Source organism: Suillus subaureus, assembly GCF_016647635.1.
Source record: "Suillus subaureus strain MN1 chromosome Unknown BJ212scaffold_23, whole genome shotgun sequence".
NCBI classification, from domain to species: Eukaryota; Fungi; Basidiomycota; class Agaricomycetes; order Boletales; family Suillaceae; genus Suillus; species Suillus subaureus.
Genome location: NW_024538579.1, coordinates 235,738 through 252,442, shown reverse-complemented (window position 1 = coordinate 252,442; position 16,705 = coordinate 235,738). Strand labels below are relative to the sequence as shown.

General features: G+C 44.0%; 1 protein-coding gene across 1 annotated transcript; it reads left to right on the top strand.

Moving 5' to 3' along the window:
• Nucleotides 1-14,673: 14,673 nt before the first annotated feature.
• Nucleotides 14,674-15,992, top strand: BJ212DRAFT_1275165 (uncharacterized protein; the record flags this gene model as incomplete). The annotated part of the gene is made up of 2 exons (XM_041331202.1): nt 14,674-14,837; nt 14,912-15,992. Coding segments are annotated over 2 exons (1,245 nt in total), but the record flags the coding sequence as incomplete, so codon positions are not given.
• Between the last annotated feature and the right edge of the window lie 713 nt (nt 15,993-16,705).

The window sequence follows — 16,705 nt, the reverse complement described above, 5'->3', positions numbered from 1 at the left end:
CAAACAGAGGTAAGGACACATTGCAAGCACTTCGCAATCACATTGCGATACATTGAAACTCAGCAATCAATCTTACATGATCATGACAATACAAATTTCAACACCATCTCAATGACATCTCAACAACGAAGCATTGGAATAGATTTCGCAAATTTCCAACATTGGCCAATGCTTCAGTGTGTGTGTCAGCCACTCCCCAATGTTATCTTCTGATATTACATTCTGTCCTCACTGTCTTTTCTTGTTAATGCATGACATCTCTATGCTCACTCACCTTCACAAATTCATGTTGGTCTGAGCATTTTGCCCTCAGGCAAGAATCTTTGTCGTGTGAAGATGTTCCCTTTTGCAGCTTTCTTTTGCAGTAACTTCAAACTGTTCACGTGATATCATTGTTGATTGCAAATGGACTGGGGGCAAGAATTTGAAAATGTTTGTCTGCAAATATTTGATGTTTATTTAAAGTCTGACTCACCTTGCACTTAAGCTGAATGTTGCCATTCGAACAACCATTACCATCTCCACGCCCAATGAATGGATGTATGTCCAAATGTGAAACCCCCTGTGGGTAACAGGCACTGAGCACTGATCGATTGATCTATCACATCTTATCATTGGGTGAGTCTGAGTCCATGCTTATCCACCAAACCAGCATAGTCAGGCTTGTGTCTCTTGGAAGTTCTATGGCAATGTGGTGCTGAAGGAATCCGAGGGGTCATATTTTAGCCTTGTCACAAAAATCAGCAGTGTGAATCCTTGGTTGTAGATAAGAGATGGTTTCACAGTGACACAGACACTGACCGGCAAATTCTGAAAATTCAAATTTTACTGCTTAGGGATTTCCATACATGGATGGACAAGCATAAATCCTTTGCTTCCAGGAACAAGTACTGGCCATCTGGCTGAAAAGTGCGCTGCAGGTACTTATATATATATGCTCACTACTCAGTTCCTCTCATCTATACATTTCAGTCTTAAAGAATGTCACGATGTTGCAGGAATTACCAAACCTCAAAATGGTGAGCCCACACGAAGATTGCAGGTGTTCAGGGGGGAAGAATTTATACTCATGCACAATGCATTCAGTTTGTCAGAAGGTTCTGCAAGTAGCTGCCCTACCCTGCATCGCATATTCATGCTCAGCCCTCACATTGCTGTTGTCTTGTGCAACACATGGCTGCAGCCAGAAACAAAATGATACCCAAGACCGTGCTCACTCAAGAGCTCCTTGCTCAATGTGAATCCAGCCCCACCAACTCCAATCTACACTGGTAGAGAAGACCTCTCTGCACACCTGAGGTCCTTATGGAAGAGGAAAATCAATAGCTTTGTGTTCAAAATCACAAAGCTAACTCAGTCCCAAACATTGGAGCTCAATTCTGTTGTATTATTCAACCTGGAGGAGATGGGCTTTTTGACCTTCTGGTCAGGGACAAGGATGCTTCATACTGCACATGCATTTCAGAGTAATTTTCCATCGAGCCATCTGGTCATTTCGCTCATTGCACGTTTGACTGCCAGCATGAGGAAAGAAGTGTCCACCCTTCACTCATCAGGATAATCTCCTGCCCCTCACAAGGATTTCGACCCCTTTTCACTCAGTGATTTAGTGCTCTATGTGATTCTCATGCAGATATGTTTGGGACGCAAGCAATTCCCTTCTGCATATGATAGGGCACATTTTATCCTGAAGATCATGACGAAAGCAAAACCCACTTCATTTGCACATGAAATCAGCCGAAAGGTTCACAGGACTTTTGAGGCATGCAGGGGAGACATGGAGGATGGGGTGTCCTTTGCTGAGGGTGTCAATCCTGCCCCTTTACGTTCCTCTATTCCTTGTGAATTGTCTTCTCAGCTCTTCCAAATGATGATACTGTACATGAGAAAACGGGGTTTGGTGATGTCTGGAGGTGAAGGGACTTTGGAAGTGCTCCAATGTGATGTTGCTGTGTTGAGCTTTCTGCAATGTGCATCATGCAGCCCTGGAGTGTGGCATGTGCTCTTGCATAGCAGCCCAGAGACCCTAAAGATCTTGTCAAGACTATTCAAGAAAGGCACGCCAGCAGATGGATTTATTGTGAAAATTTCACCATTGGGATTCTCTTCTCATTATAACAGGGCATATGCTCTGCGAAAAATATGTGGCATGGCTGGGCTGACCACCGGGCCCATCAGTCAATGCTACTATGAGTTAATGGCTTTCATAATTCAAAGTCTTGACGACCTGGCAATGTCAGGAATCCTGCTGAAACCGTACTCTTTGCTGCTGCACAAGAGGCCCGAGGCACAGCTCATTAACAACATGCCAAGGGTGCATTCAGACTTGCTGATGAAGGAGATGAGGACATTCTTGTGAGCAGAGCTCTCAGAGTACCAGTTGGGGAAGGACGCTCTGGATGAGATCACTAAAGAATGGGTAGATGAGATGGCCATCATCAGTTGTCTCGCATGGCTGGGGAAGCACAGGAGAAATGTAGTGGACTTCATCCTGGATGCACTTCCATCGGACATGAATTTCAAGTTGTTTAGAGATGAAGCCACCAGGAGTACCTGAATCAGGTATGCATTTTATACAGCATTCAGTATCAGTCACAGAAAAATACACAGTAGTACTTACTGTATATAAGAACTCCATTGTTTTGCAATTTCACCGATTTGAGTGTCGATCTTTCATGTCATGGGACATGGGGGTAAGACTTGACCAGGGTCACTGTGACAGCTTAGGGAATTTCATAGATGGTGCATAACACCGCCCTGGCCATGAGACATGCATGATATCCTTTTGGTGAATGTAGACTAGAATTGATGTATTCAGGAGTACCCATGTTTGGGTCTTTATCATGCCGGCCAGTCACCATCAGCATTTACATCCAGGTTGCCTTTCGGTGCCTAGGAGTTTTATTTTGTCTTATCCATCTATCACATGTTTTAAAACAGATAGCAAATGAAGACCAATGGATGTTTGTCAGAGTTGTACCTTCAATTACTCAGGAGTGACCAATCACAGCAGTGGATTTGTACTCTTCCTCAAGATATTTGACTTCCTCCGCCATAAGCTTCACATTGATTCCAGCTTCAGTTAGCATCATTGGGGAAAGGAATTTTTCATATACACAATTGCCACTCACCAATGAGATCTTTCAATTTTTCAAGACTCATACAATGGCTCAAAAAACTGTCCACATGTTTTTGCATTTTTTACTATTTACAATATTGTGTGAGAATACATAAAGACCTCAGTGACATGCTGATACCATATTGTAGTGCTGCTTCAGGGCTTTGGATTGAGCACCACATTGTGAGAATCAGAGAAGATATGGTGAAGATACAAGGCTTACAAAATCATGACTCATGCGGACAGTTTTTTGAGCACATATTAAAACTATATAAATCATCATTTATGACACCATAACAATCATGCCACCATTAAATAAATTATAAAGTGGTGTCATTATGTCATTTTAAAACCATATCTAACTATACAAACCAAAAATTTCCATATGTCATGGTTATATTCACCATGAAAGCCACCCCCCCTGCTCAGAGGGATAATATCCTCTCTCTTTCCTATTCTGGCCTCTCTGCTTGTCAAATTTCCTCTAGAACTGGAGTATCCAAGTCCACTGTGGCCAAGTTCATCAAAGAAAGTCACACAGACAAGGAAAACTTCTGTGAAGGGCATCCATCCAAGCTCACCTCTACTGATAGGAGGGCTATTATTCAACATATCACTACAGGAAAGGCTGATAATGCTGTCCAGGCCACCTATTACATCAATTCCACCATCACATTCCCTGTCTCTTCACACACTGTGAGAAACATTCTCAAGACAGCTCATCTCAGGTCAGTAACAAGGAAGAAAAGGCTCTCCTCTCTATCACACATATGCAGAGAGGACTAACCTTTGCCTTAGCCCATCAGAATTTGATTACATGGACTGGAAGCATGTTATATGATCATATAAGACCACAATAAATAGGATTGGGTCAGATGGCAAGGTATATATGTGAAACAAGAAGGGTGCTAGTCCTCTCTGCATATGTGTGATAGAGAGGAGAGCCTTTTCTTCCTTGTTACTGACCTGAGATGAGCTGTCTTGAGAATGTTTCTCACAGTGTGTGAAGAGACAGGGAATGTGATGGTGGAATTGATGTAATAGGTGACCTGGACAGCATTATCAGCCTTTCCTGTAGTGATATGTTGAATAATAGCCCTCCTATCAGTAGAGGTGAGCTTGGATGGATGCCCTTCACAGAAGTTTTCCTTGTCTGTGTGACTTTCTTTGATGAACTTGGCCACAGTGGACTTGGATACTCCAGTTCTAGAGGAAATTTGACAAGCAGAGAGGCCAGAATAGGAAAGAGAGAGGATATTATCCCTCTGAGCAGGGGGGGTGGCTTTCATGGTGAATATAACCATGACATATGGAAATTTTTGGTTTGTATAGTTAGATATGGTTTTAAAATGACATAATGACACCACTTTATAATTTATTTAATGGTGGCATGATTGTTATGGTGTCATAAATGATGATTTATATAGTTTTAATATGTGCTCAAAAAACTGTCCGCATGAGTCATGATTTTGTAAGCCTTGTATCTTCACCATATCTTCTCTGATTCTCACAATGTGGTGCTCAATCCAAAGCCCTGAAGCAGCACTACAATATGGTATCAGCATGTCACTGAGGTCTTTATGTATTCTCACACAATATTGTAAATAGTAAAAAATGCAAAAACATGTGGACAGTTTTTTGAGCCACTGTAGTTCTGACAATTGGAGCTGACACTCCTGGAGAGGGATTTCATGATCAAGTACCTGGATGAATGTGAAAAACCACTCACCATCCTTGGTCAATATCCATGCCAGTGCTACTTGGGCCATGGTTATACCTTTCTTCTTGGCAAGGTTCTCGACACTGATCAGCCTTCTCAGCTCGCTGGTTTTCTTGAGTAATCTGGAATCAACATACTGATTAATGATAGTTTCATACACTGATACATGGACATAATTCCCAATCATGCTGTAAGATAGTATAAATCAGATGATCACTCCGAATAAGATGTCAGAAACTTGTGAATCAGTTTGACCTCTATCTGTCTGCTGTCCAAGTGGACATGTGAGGGCCCTGCAAGCCAGCGGAGACCATGGGGTTGAGCTGACACCAAACATCTTCATCCCTGTGAGTCACAATGCTAATATTCTCAATACTATGGAAGAACCTTGAGAGTTGGAAGCATCTCTCGCTCTTCCTCACGATAGAGTAGACTGTAGTGGTTTTGCATGGAGATGAAGGGAGTGAGCTTGTTTGCAATCGCATAGTCTACATTGATTCAACGTCAGAGGAATATTTGTACAACCCTGTTGAGGTCTGACTTTGCATCGCTTGGACTGGATAGTAAACGAATATTAGACAGGCGCTGCAAAGGAGTAAGGTATATGCACACTGATATGCCCAGCACGAACTCATTCCAATGTAGTGGACATAGCTGGCTTGGACTATGTTGTGCAATGCTTGCATCTTTTCGGAATTTAGCACAGGAAAGCACATATAAGATATATGCTACCATCTCTTCAATAGGCATTTCCTTGTTGAATCTGTGGCCTACAAGTGAACAAGCTTATGAGAAGCAACTAGCATATTGATGGCTGGACATGCATTGGAGAAGGTCAATATGATCCAGTTGAAGCCGCTTTAGGCTCTGTTGTACACTTGCGAAGATGTGCTGGTTCATGATTTCAGAAAGTCGAAACACCTCAAAATCTTGATTGAAAACATGCCTTGCGATTGAGACCATGCTGGTTCACATAACCATATCAGTCTGGCTCATCACACCCAGGAAAGAATTGGCTGGTGCTATATTCACATCCAACTACATGGTACACCTGATTGAACCAGAAGTGATGAGAGCCAGAGAACATTCAGGGCACATACCTTGGTCATGACAACAATTTCGTTGCAAGGCAAGTTCAGTTTCTTGATTGCTCGTCCAAGGATTACTTCCAAGTAACCATTGGAATACGTCTAAGAAACAGATTATACAAGATATCCTTTGTTTAACCAGTATTAACACTGGATGGTAATGTTGGGTAGCTCACATCAGCGGTATCAAATGTCTGAATTCCTGCTTCATAACTGCTCCTAGTGATAAAAGGATGCATAGAGCCATGGTCGAGATTGGGGACTTATGCAGTTTTGATGTGTTCAACTGCTTCATCCTCTCTGAGAACCCATTCTTGCCATCCCTTGTTGCTGTACTGCATGATGCCAAGTATGATTCTGGAAACCTTCAGACCAGAATTCCCCAACCTTACTGAGTACATGGTTGGAGTACTTCCTATGAAAAGTAGCCATACTCACTGTAAGGCATCTTTTTTGGCATGGACATATTTGCTAAAGTCTCTTTCAACTATTGATGAACAGGGAGAGATGAATGAGTGAAAACACTCAAAGAAAACGATGTGTAATAGGAATGGTGTACCATCTTGATATTCTTAGGTACTTCTGTACACTGTCACAGGTATCACTTATAAGTATTCTTTGTCAGCAGTAGTATGCTCACCTGATATCTAGCCCTCCGAATATTTCCCGAGATTAGGGTCGATAAGGATGTCATTTTTAGGCGATTTCAATAGTAGGTGTTACAAACTAGGATGGTCGTAACAATAGCAGCTCGATAAGAGTGATGGCTAAAGTTATAGTCAAGACCTTGCAAATGCAAGGGTCGGAAGACAAGGCAAAGAGAGTGTCTTTGACTTGAATATCAGTTTCAGACGACTTAAGATTGGGGATCCTAAGCAAGAGAAGTTTCAGGTGAAAACCTAGTAAGATTAAAGTAAAGATCTACTAGGTACATGACCAAGTATATATAGTAAGTAAGTCCTTTAGGGCAAGCACAATGAGTCAGAGATAAGCGGTGAGTCAGAGATAAGTGACGAGTCAGAGATAAGCAATGAGTCATCTAACAATGGTGGTAGCAATCACGATGTAATACAAGTATAGAAATGGATGAGTCAATGATGGCGTGGTGCGGTCATGACGTAATACAATGTAAGCGAGGAAAAATGAATAGGGGCAGATGTAACTGTAACATTACCCCTTGTTTAGGAACGAAGTCACCGACTTCAGTTATCCTGATTAGCCCAGTAGATAGGGTCAGCATTGTAATTTGAGTCCAATAAATCATTTTGTTCCTCAGTAATAGGAAGCGACCTGTCAGCTAGTTCAGCAGCATGATAAATGGCATCTTGCTCAATCTCCCAACGAGCGAGGGCTTCATAGAAACCAGGGCCAGTCCAAACCAGCAGAATGACTGCTTCTCCTTTCAGATCTTTACAAAAGACCAATAGATGTCTGGGTGCATACTCCTTGCAAACCCAACAGTAGTACACCGGGCAGTTCTTGTAGTGATGTCTGGCAGTGCAGCAGTTATGGCATACAACATTATCAATTGTTGCCATTTTTACTGTGGTGACGGTGGTCGACTGTTCTGGGGGAGAGGGGGATCTCAATCTTCATTTACAAGTTTTGTGTGGGGAGGCCAACGTGGTTCATTTGGCGATGCAGGTGGATCTGCGCCTGATGGGGTATTGACGTGCAGTGGGTGTGATGGGGGTAGGAGACGGAGAAGCTGGTACATCAAGTACAGCAATAGGAGGGATATCATTATCCTGATGCTCAATGGTAATTATTGGAGGAATCAGCAGTGGGACTGGAATGGCAATATGCGGAGAGGGAGGACATGCAGCTGGGTCAAGAGCGATTCGTTCTGTGACAATATGAATAGCTTCTCTGATAGCCTCCCTAGTATCATCAGGCAACAGGTGGATTGCAGTATTATGAATGCATATATGAAGATGATGGAAGATGGTCTTGTGACATTCATCGTCAAGAAGATTAGTAGTGCACTCGATGAGGCTAGCATCTCTGATGATTCGGATAATGAGCCCACTAGATATTGCTCCTCTTTCTCCTAAGAGGCGGTCTATTTCTATAGTGTATTGCTGGGATGTGATAGTGGATTCGAACAGAGCACTGGTTTCAACTTGGTCAATGATTGAGAAGTAATCAGTGAGAATGGAGTTGTTGGTCAGGGTAGAGTCTGATGATGGTGGGGAAACAACCGGGGAGGATGCGTTGGCGATGAGGTCAGCAGCAGTTGTGGTTTGGTAGTCGATTAAGGATAATGGATGGGCGACATTTTCAGATACAGTGTTCATAACAGTGGTGAGTTCTTCAATTTGTTGGATACAGAGGCATAGGCATTCAAGAGACATTGTTCTGTGGTTACAATTTGTGAGCCTTCTTATACATGGTGAGGATATCAGGAGCATTGCTGAGGTTCTCTTCTGGGACCCATTCATTACCAGCAGAAGAGTATCCTTTCCAGGATAAGAGATAGCGTCTTCATTTACCCGTGCCCTTATGTGACAGGATTGCATCAATTTCATATTCTTCTTCATTATCGATAATGTCTGGGGGTGGATCGTGGTAGTTCAGACCATGGACCTCTGTTTCGTGATAGGATGATAGTTCGGAAGCATGGAACATGGGATGAACTTTCCATTGTGGTGGAAGTTGGAGTGTGAAAGTGATGGGTGATAGTACTGCGGTGATAGGGAAGGGGCCATATCATTTTGGTGCAAGTTTCCGTGATGGCAACTGCGTGATCAAATTCTTCCCTGATAACCAAACCTTATCTCCTATCTTCCACAGGTGATATTTCTGTCCATGAGTTCATTCCGCCATTTGCTGCATAGTGAGGTTATGGCAGGAGAGTGCTTCTTCTCTCGATTTCTGGAGTGAGCGAAGTCTATCTTCTGCTGCAGGGACAGTAGAGTCAGGGAGTATGTGAGGAAGGGCTCTTGGTTCGTATCCCATCATCAGGAAGAATGGAGAGGCGTTACGAGAGTCATGTTTCTGATGATTGTGTACAAATTCCGCCATGGGAAGATGTTCTACCCAATCTTCAGGGTGATTTTGACAATAGATTCGGAGATAGGTTTCAAGTTCCTGATTAAGGCATTCGGTTTGACCATCAGTCTGGGGATGATAAGTGGTTGATGTGGCTATATCGTATTTCAAGAACTTGGCAAGGGCTTTTGAGAATTTTGATATGAATTGCAGTCCACAATCAGAAATGACTTTCTCATGTAAGCTGAATCGGCAGTAGACATATTTGAAAATTTTCTTGGTGACCCCTTCAGAAGTGATGGTTTTAGTGCAGGGGATAAGGATTACCCCCTTTGTAAGCCCATGGTCTACAACGACCATAACAGAATCAAAACCAGCGCAAGGAGGGAGATCAGTGATAAGGTCGACGGAGACCTGGGCAAATGGGGCTGCAGCAACAGATGGGATAGGGACGAGAGGTGGAGTCATTGGATGAGTATCAGATTTCATTTGCTGGCAGAGGGCGCAACCTTCAATGTATTTTTGGATATAGGTACCCATAGAGGGCCACCAAAAGTCCCACTTAACTAGTTCTTCAGTTTTAAAATGCCCAGGGTGACCAGCGGTAGTGTGATCATGACAACATTCCAAAATAAGGTGCCGACCAGCAGGATGGATGTAAGCACGATTTTTATAATAAAGGATATCATCCTTTATCATCCAATCCGCTAGGGCGGATTTCATAGGAGAGAGGGAAAGGCCATCGAGGGCGTCGGAAGCAGCTTTAAAGATGGGGTCGGGGTCAGAGGGGTCAGGATTTGCAAGGGAGGTCATGAGTTCTACGTCAAGAAGGCGAATGAACATGGAGTCAGGAAGAAGGGTTTCATTGGCATTATCTGCGGTGGAATCAGCCCCATGATCAGGGTGGCGAGAAAGTGCATCAGGGGCTGCGAGTTTGGTTCCAGTGACATGGTGGAGTTCAACATCATAGCAGGATAAAATCAACTGCCATCGGGCCTGCCTACAGGTTAACTTCTGGGCAGTTCTAAAATACAACAGATTTTTATGGTCGGTGAAGACGATGATGGGATGGGGGTTACCCTCCAGATAATGGCGCCATTCGGTTAGAGCATGAATAACAGCAAGGAGTTCACAATCAAAAATCTGGTAGTTATGTTCTGCAGGGTTCAATGTCTGTGACAGGTACCCACATGGGTGGTAAACACCATTTTCATCAGTTTGCAGCAATACTGCACCGGTAGCAACAAGGGACACATCAGTTGCTACCGCAAACTGTCTGCTCAGATCTGGGTTTCAAAGGACAGGTTGCTTCAGGAAGCATTCTTTTAGGGCGGAGAATGCTGATATGCATTGGTCTGACCATAGAAACTTGACATCTTTCTTCATGAGGTCAATTAGGGGTCTAGCAATGTCAGAATAATGGGGAATGAAGTTTCGATAGAAGTTGCAGAATCCCAAGAATGATCGAACTTCTTTTACCATCGTAGGGATAGGCCAGTCACGAATACTGTCGGTTTTAGCGACATCCATTGCAACACATCCAGGACAAATGATCATGCCTAGATATTCCACTTCTTGTGCATCAAACGTGCATTTCTCCAGTTTTAGGAACAGTTTTTCTTGGCGAATTTTTTCAAGGACACGCTGGGTTTGTTCTTGATGAGAAGTGAGGTTGTTGGAGAAGATCAAAATATCATCCATGTATATGATGAGCCATCCTTCGTTAATCTCCTGTTGGAAAGTTTGGTTCATATATGCTTGGAATGTGGCAGGAGAGTTGCATAGACCGAAGAACATGATGTTTGGTTCAAACAATCCATACTCCATAGTGAAAGCAGCTTTCCACCGATTGTCAGGATGAATTCGAATGTTATTGTAACCAGAACAGACATCCATCTTCATGAAGTATTTTGCACTGTGCAACCGAGAGACTAATGAGAGTGGTAATGGGAGGGGATATGCGTTCTTGACCATCCAATCATTGATATACCAGTAATCTTGGCAAGGGCGTAGGTCTCCGCTTTTCTTTCCTATGAAGAAGAAACCACTCGCCCATGGTGACTTTGACTTGGAAATGAAACCTTTCTTCACATTTTCGTCGATGAACGCTTTGATGGTGGTGCACTCCATTTCTGATAATGGATATACCTTTGACATTTTAGGGATAAAACCGGGTTTGGTTTCAATGCAATGGTCAATACTGGGTCATTCAGGTGGTAGTTGGTTAAGACCATTTTTAGCAAAGATGTCGGCGAAATCATGAAGATAGGAAGGGACTAGTTCTTCAAATGTCTTCTTCTTCTGTTCAAGTCCAGCTGCTAACGTGAATTGCTGAGCTTTGTTACTGGTTTTGACATATTCTGCAGGCTGTGATAAGGGTGTAATCATGGGTTTCTGTTCCATAGCACTAGTACCATCTCTGGTTAGTGGGATATCCATCGAAATGTTGGTGATGACCTGAAGCTTGGTAGCATCAGCAGAATATTCAACCAAAAACTTGTCATTGTTGAGGTGATATGAAGCAAGTTCGCATATGGGTGGTGCATAGTCCAAAGTCCATATGTCTTCTTTGGTGTCAAAGGAATCATCATCATCATCATCAGGAATAGGGTCAAGGTTGGGCAGGACAGGAGATGCCTCTTCATCAGGGATTTCTTCGATGGTGGCTCATGGTAACAACTCTCTGGGTGATACTACAACTGGAGCTGGTTGCACTGAATGATTTTGTTGGAAGAGAAGCGGGAGACTGTTCTTTCGTCATTCGTTGTCCACGTCTTCCTCGATCAGACTGCTCTTCTTGGTTCGAGAGAGTTTAAGCATTTCTGCTTTCCATCTGATTACTGGATCCATGGCCCATAGCCAGGGGATTCCAAGCAGAATCTGATCATGATGACCAAGTTGTGTGATATTGAACTTTCCAATCATTGATCGTTCATCGATTTTCACTGTGAGGACGCAATATCAAGTGATAGCACTGCCCTTCGCATAACTCCCATCTGCGGTGGTAACTCTGAATGGTTTGGTTAGCTTGTGTGTCCTGATTTTGTGGGTTTTGACAAAATCTTCAGAAATGAATGTTCTGGCAGCACTGGAGTCAACAATGGCAGTTGTTTTGATGGTTTTCAGATGGGTTTTTGAGATAAGGGAAATGCGAATGCGAAGTTCCTTTCTGATTCCAATACTTTGTACAAGTCTGATAGGTACATTGGAAGATACTGACATTGATCCAGTCTTCCACATCAAAAATCCTCGGCAAGGCGACAGATCGTTGTATCTTCATCTTCTTTGTCGCTTTCCTCTATTTTTTCACAATGAACCAGGGTTTTCCTGTTCCTCTTCTGTGGGCAAGCCCTGGTCATGTGTCCCTTCTGGTGACACGTGAAGCATAACCCTTTCTTCATATGGTCGTTCCTTTCTGCTTTGGAAAGACAATCTACCTCCATAGCATTAGGATCATGCTGATCAATGGATGGTCTTGGCACATATTGCTGTCCAGTTGGTTTGGTGGTAGCGTGATTGTTCTGTCGGAATGCGGCACCTCTCTGCCAATTGCTGTCAAGCCTAATGGCTGCAGTGACATATTTGTTGAAATCTGTGGGAATAGTTTCCATCTGGAAAATGGAATTGACGATCCCTTTCTTCAGTCCATCATTGAAAAATGTGATTAAGATGGCATCTTGCTTTACAGAGGCTTGTGTGGCAAGGGTCTTAAAGCTAGCGACATAGGAGGTGAGATTGCTCGTTTGTTTCAAGGTGCAGAGCTTGTTCATGGCTGTGCCAATAGCATCAGCTGGTACAAAGGCTTCTTTGAATTTAGTTTTGAAGTTTGCGAAGGTTCCATAGGATTTGGAGAAGGAGGAGTTATCAACTTCAGTGTAGAAGGTGAGGGCCCATCCCATAGCGCTATCTTCAGTCATATATGTGAGGGCAGTAATGACTTTCTTTTCGTTGGTGTTGTAGATCGTAGCATTAAGCACAAAGTACGCCTTAATCGCATATAACCATTGTAAAGCCTGCTGGGGCTCCCATCATAAGATGTTGGGGCTCCGGCTTTAAGTTCTGAGGTGGTGGCAGGTGCTGACATTCTGATCGTCCGGTCTAGTGATGTGTCTGATTACAGGGGACATTTTGTCTCTCTCTGTCTGATTCTGTTTTCTGGGTTTCTGGGACCTCTCTGATGGAGAGGGTCAGAGTAGGACTTTAATCTTTTGTTATGAACTAGGATGGTCGTAACAATAGCAGCTCGATAAGAGTGATGGCTAAAGTTATAGTCAAGACCTTGCAAATGCAAGGGTCGGAAGACAAGGCAAAGAGAGTGTCTTTGACTTGAATATTGGTTTCAGACGACTTAAGATTGGGGATCCTAAGCAAGAGAAGTTTCAGGTGAAAACCTAGTAAGATTAAAGTAAAGATCTACTAGGTACATGACCAAGTATATATAGTAAGTAAGTCCTTTAGGGCAAGCACAATGAGTCAGAGATAAGCAATGAGTCATCTAATGACAGTGGTAGCGATCGCGATGTAATACAAGTATAGAAATGGATGAGTCAATGATGGTATGGCGCAGTCATGATGTAATACAATGTAAGTGAGGAAAAATGAATAGGGGCAGACATAACTGTAACAGTAGGGTGGTGCCCTGGCCTTATTTGGCAATAGCCTTTAAATGAGTTGACCTACCATATATACAGCTTTCAGTCTGTAACTGGACAGGCAGTCACTCACTTTCATGGTGCTAGCTCTCTTGGCAGATATCCTGGGCACCATCGGTGTATAGGATATCTTAGATCTGCCTTCTAGCCAGATCCTACCACTTGAATGACCCAGTTCTCTTATGGTTTCAAAAGGAGCATGGCACTATCAAGACAAGTATACATTGTATATGGGATCACAAAAAGGCGAATATGAAGGAAAAGAAACAGCACAAAATGGGGGACAAAGAAATCAAGGAGTTATAGCAAATGGTAAGGGGCAAGGATACTTTACCCTGTTGTATTTCTTACTCTTCTCGCCCAGTCCTTTCAAGACAATAAGCAAGACAGTGATGAGCCTACTTGCAGACAGACAGAGACAAGCTTGCAAAGAATGTAACATCAGCCAGTGACAATGAGGATGTTGCTGGAAGCATGGGGGTTCGTGATAAGCAAAACAGGAGGGAATCATATGGACAAGATAGATGAGGCAGTAGATGGCAAGAGGCCCCAGTGCACTAGCAGGAGGACAGACGAGGTAGACAGGATGGAAGAGCGACGAGGGCCAAAGGTAGGCATGCATTATATTTTCGAAAGGAACAATATTGCTCAGCCTGGAGGTATATTTTATTGGAGATGGCAGGTGGGGCAGACGCGTACAGATTTGCAGACGATGAAATAAATAAAAGCTCGTCGGTGAGTCAATATATTTGAATAGCGAAGTTCGAATGTTTAAACCCCGCTTCGTGAACCGTGGCTGTGCGGCCCACAGACTAGTCCCAGACCGGCGGTAACTCTGACTTTCGTGAGCACCATATATAAACTTCGTCTGATATCGAGACTATCTTTCACATTCTTGAATAGCCTCGTCTGTGACAAAACTAAGATGTATACTCGGAGGTCACTGGTCAAAACGAGGTTTGAACGTTGCTTCATCGATCACCGCATAACTTAATAAGGTAGTACTATACGCTCTTTACATAAAGTGTTTCACGATAGCGCCATAAACGTGGCGTGTTCAGCCCTCAGCCCTCAGTCCCTACTAGATTCGTTGAACTCTGCAGAATGACACGACGTCGCAGGAATACCTCAAAGCAACAAGCCAGAACGGAGCTTACAGAAGAAGCTCAGAAGACCGATGGCTCTCCGAGTTCATGTGCACCTATGACACAATACCAACATTTCATTCCGCGGTTTATATTGCGAAGATTCCAAGTGGGACCTGTGAGGTGTGTTTTCAGAGCCCTCTCGAGCACTCTGCGTGTAGACACTAGACCAGAACACTGAGTGGTATTCATTGCAGGTCCAAAAGAGAACGAGAAAGAGAATTTCAGCTCACCGGCGTTGATCCTGAATACGTCCACTACTATGATATTGCTACGGGTAACCTTGACATTCGTCCTATCGGAAAGGTTTATGGCGTACCTAATTTCTACCAGGACATCCGCAACACCCAAAATATTAACGAACTAGAGGAGAAATTAGCGGACCTCGAACGTCATGCAGCCTCCATCATCATGGACTTGCATAACGCGCTTCCTCAGGGTACTTTCACCCTAAAGCGGAGGTCGCTTGAGCTCCTGCGGAAGTTCCTGTTTGTCATGCATTATCGCAAGGTATCGTGCTCCAACGCCTACTTTCAAGCCGATCACCCGGAGAATGCAAGGAGCCGTCAGTGGATTGAGTCCTTCATGAAAGCGAAGGGTATTCAATCCGCCGTCGAGTTTTGGCTATACGTCCTCAGATACTACCTGGACACGTCTCATTCAGACATCATGCGAGATGCTGCAGAACTCGTAGAGAAGTACGGTGAAGAAGGTCTTCAAAAAATGATGACTGAATCACATATCCCACCTGATCTCGAACATTTCCCAGCTTACACCTACCACACTCACGCGGATAGCTACTTCTTCAGTATCTGGGAAGCCGCAGAAGGGGAAGAATTTATCATCACGCACAATGCATTTGGCTTGTGGGAAGGTCTGGGAGGTGGCTGCCCCGGCCTGCACCGCATATTCGTAGTCAGCCCTCGCATTGCTCTCGTCCTGCGCAATGTGATACTGCGTCCGGAAACGAAAAAATACATAAAGCCGGGTGCGCTCGTGAGCTCCTTGCTCAACGTGAATCCAGCACCACCAACTCCAATTTACGCCAGTGGAGAACGCGGTACATACATCGCACACGTCAATTTCCAATCTGCGATGTCACTTGCACGTTATAGATCCTCACAGGAAGGGGGTAATGACAGTTTTGTGTTCAAGATCACAAAACTGTCGCGACCCCAAACATTGGAGTTTAATTCCATTTTATTAGTCAACGTGACGAAGACGGGCTCTTTGACCTTCTTGTCAAGGGGGAGTATGCTCCGCACCGCGCGTGCGTTCCGGAGTTTGCCAGCCAATTTCCTTGCGAGCGAGCTGCTCGTTCCCCTCATTACGCAATTGTCGAATAACATTGACACAGAAGTGTCGGCTCTTCGCCCACCATCACAGCCACCAGTGGCTGTCCTCGACCAGGATGTTGACGCACTTACACTCGTTGATGTAGTGCTCTATGTGCTTCTAATGCAAATATGCACGGGTAGCAGGCAGTTCGAAACGGCATACGACAGGGCACATCTAGTCTTTAGAATCATGGAGAAAGCAAAGCCGACTTCATTCGCAGACGAGATCACCCGAGAAGTCGAGAAGGCTTTCAAGGTCTGCAAAGATTCAGAGGATGAGATGCCTGTCAGAGAGGGCGTCAGTTTCACTCCCTTACTGCCTTCAATTTCCAATGAGTCGTCTTCTCAACTCTTCAAATTCATGATACCTTGCATGAGTAGACTGGGCGCGGTGATGTCCGGAGGTGAAAGCATTTTGGAAGAGCTCCAAGACGAAGTCGCCGTAGTGAGCTTTCTTGCACGTGCATCAAGCAGCCCAGCAGTGTGGCATGCACTCTCGTGTACCAGCCCACAGGCCCCCGAAATATTGTCAAGGCTATTCAAGAAAGGCACCCGAGCAGATGTATTTGTTGTGGATTTCACGCGGTTTACGTATGAGCGCACTTCACCATCAGATTTCTCTTCTGGTTTTCATATGGCATATGCATTACGAGG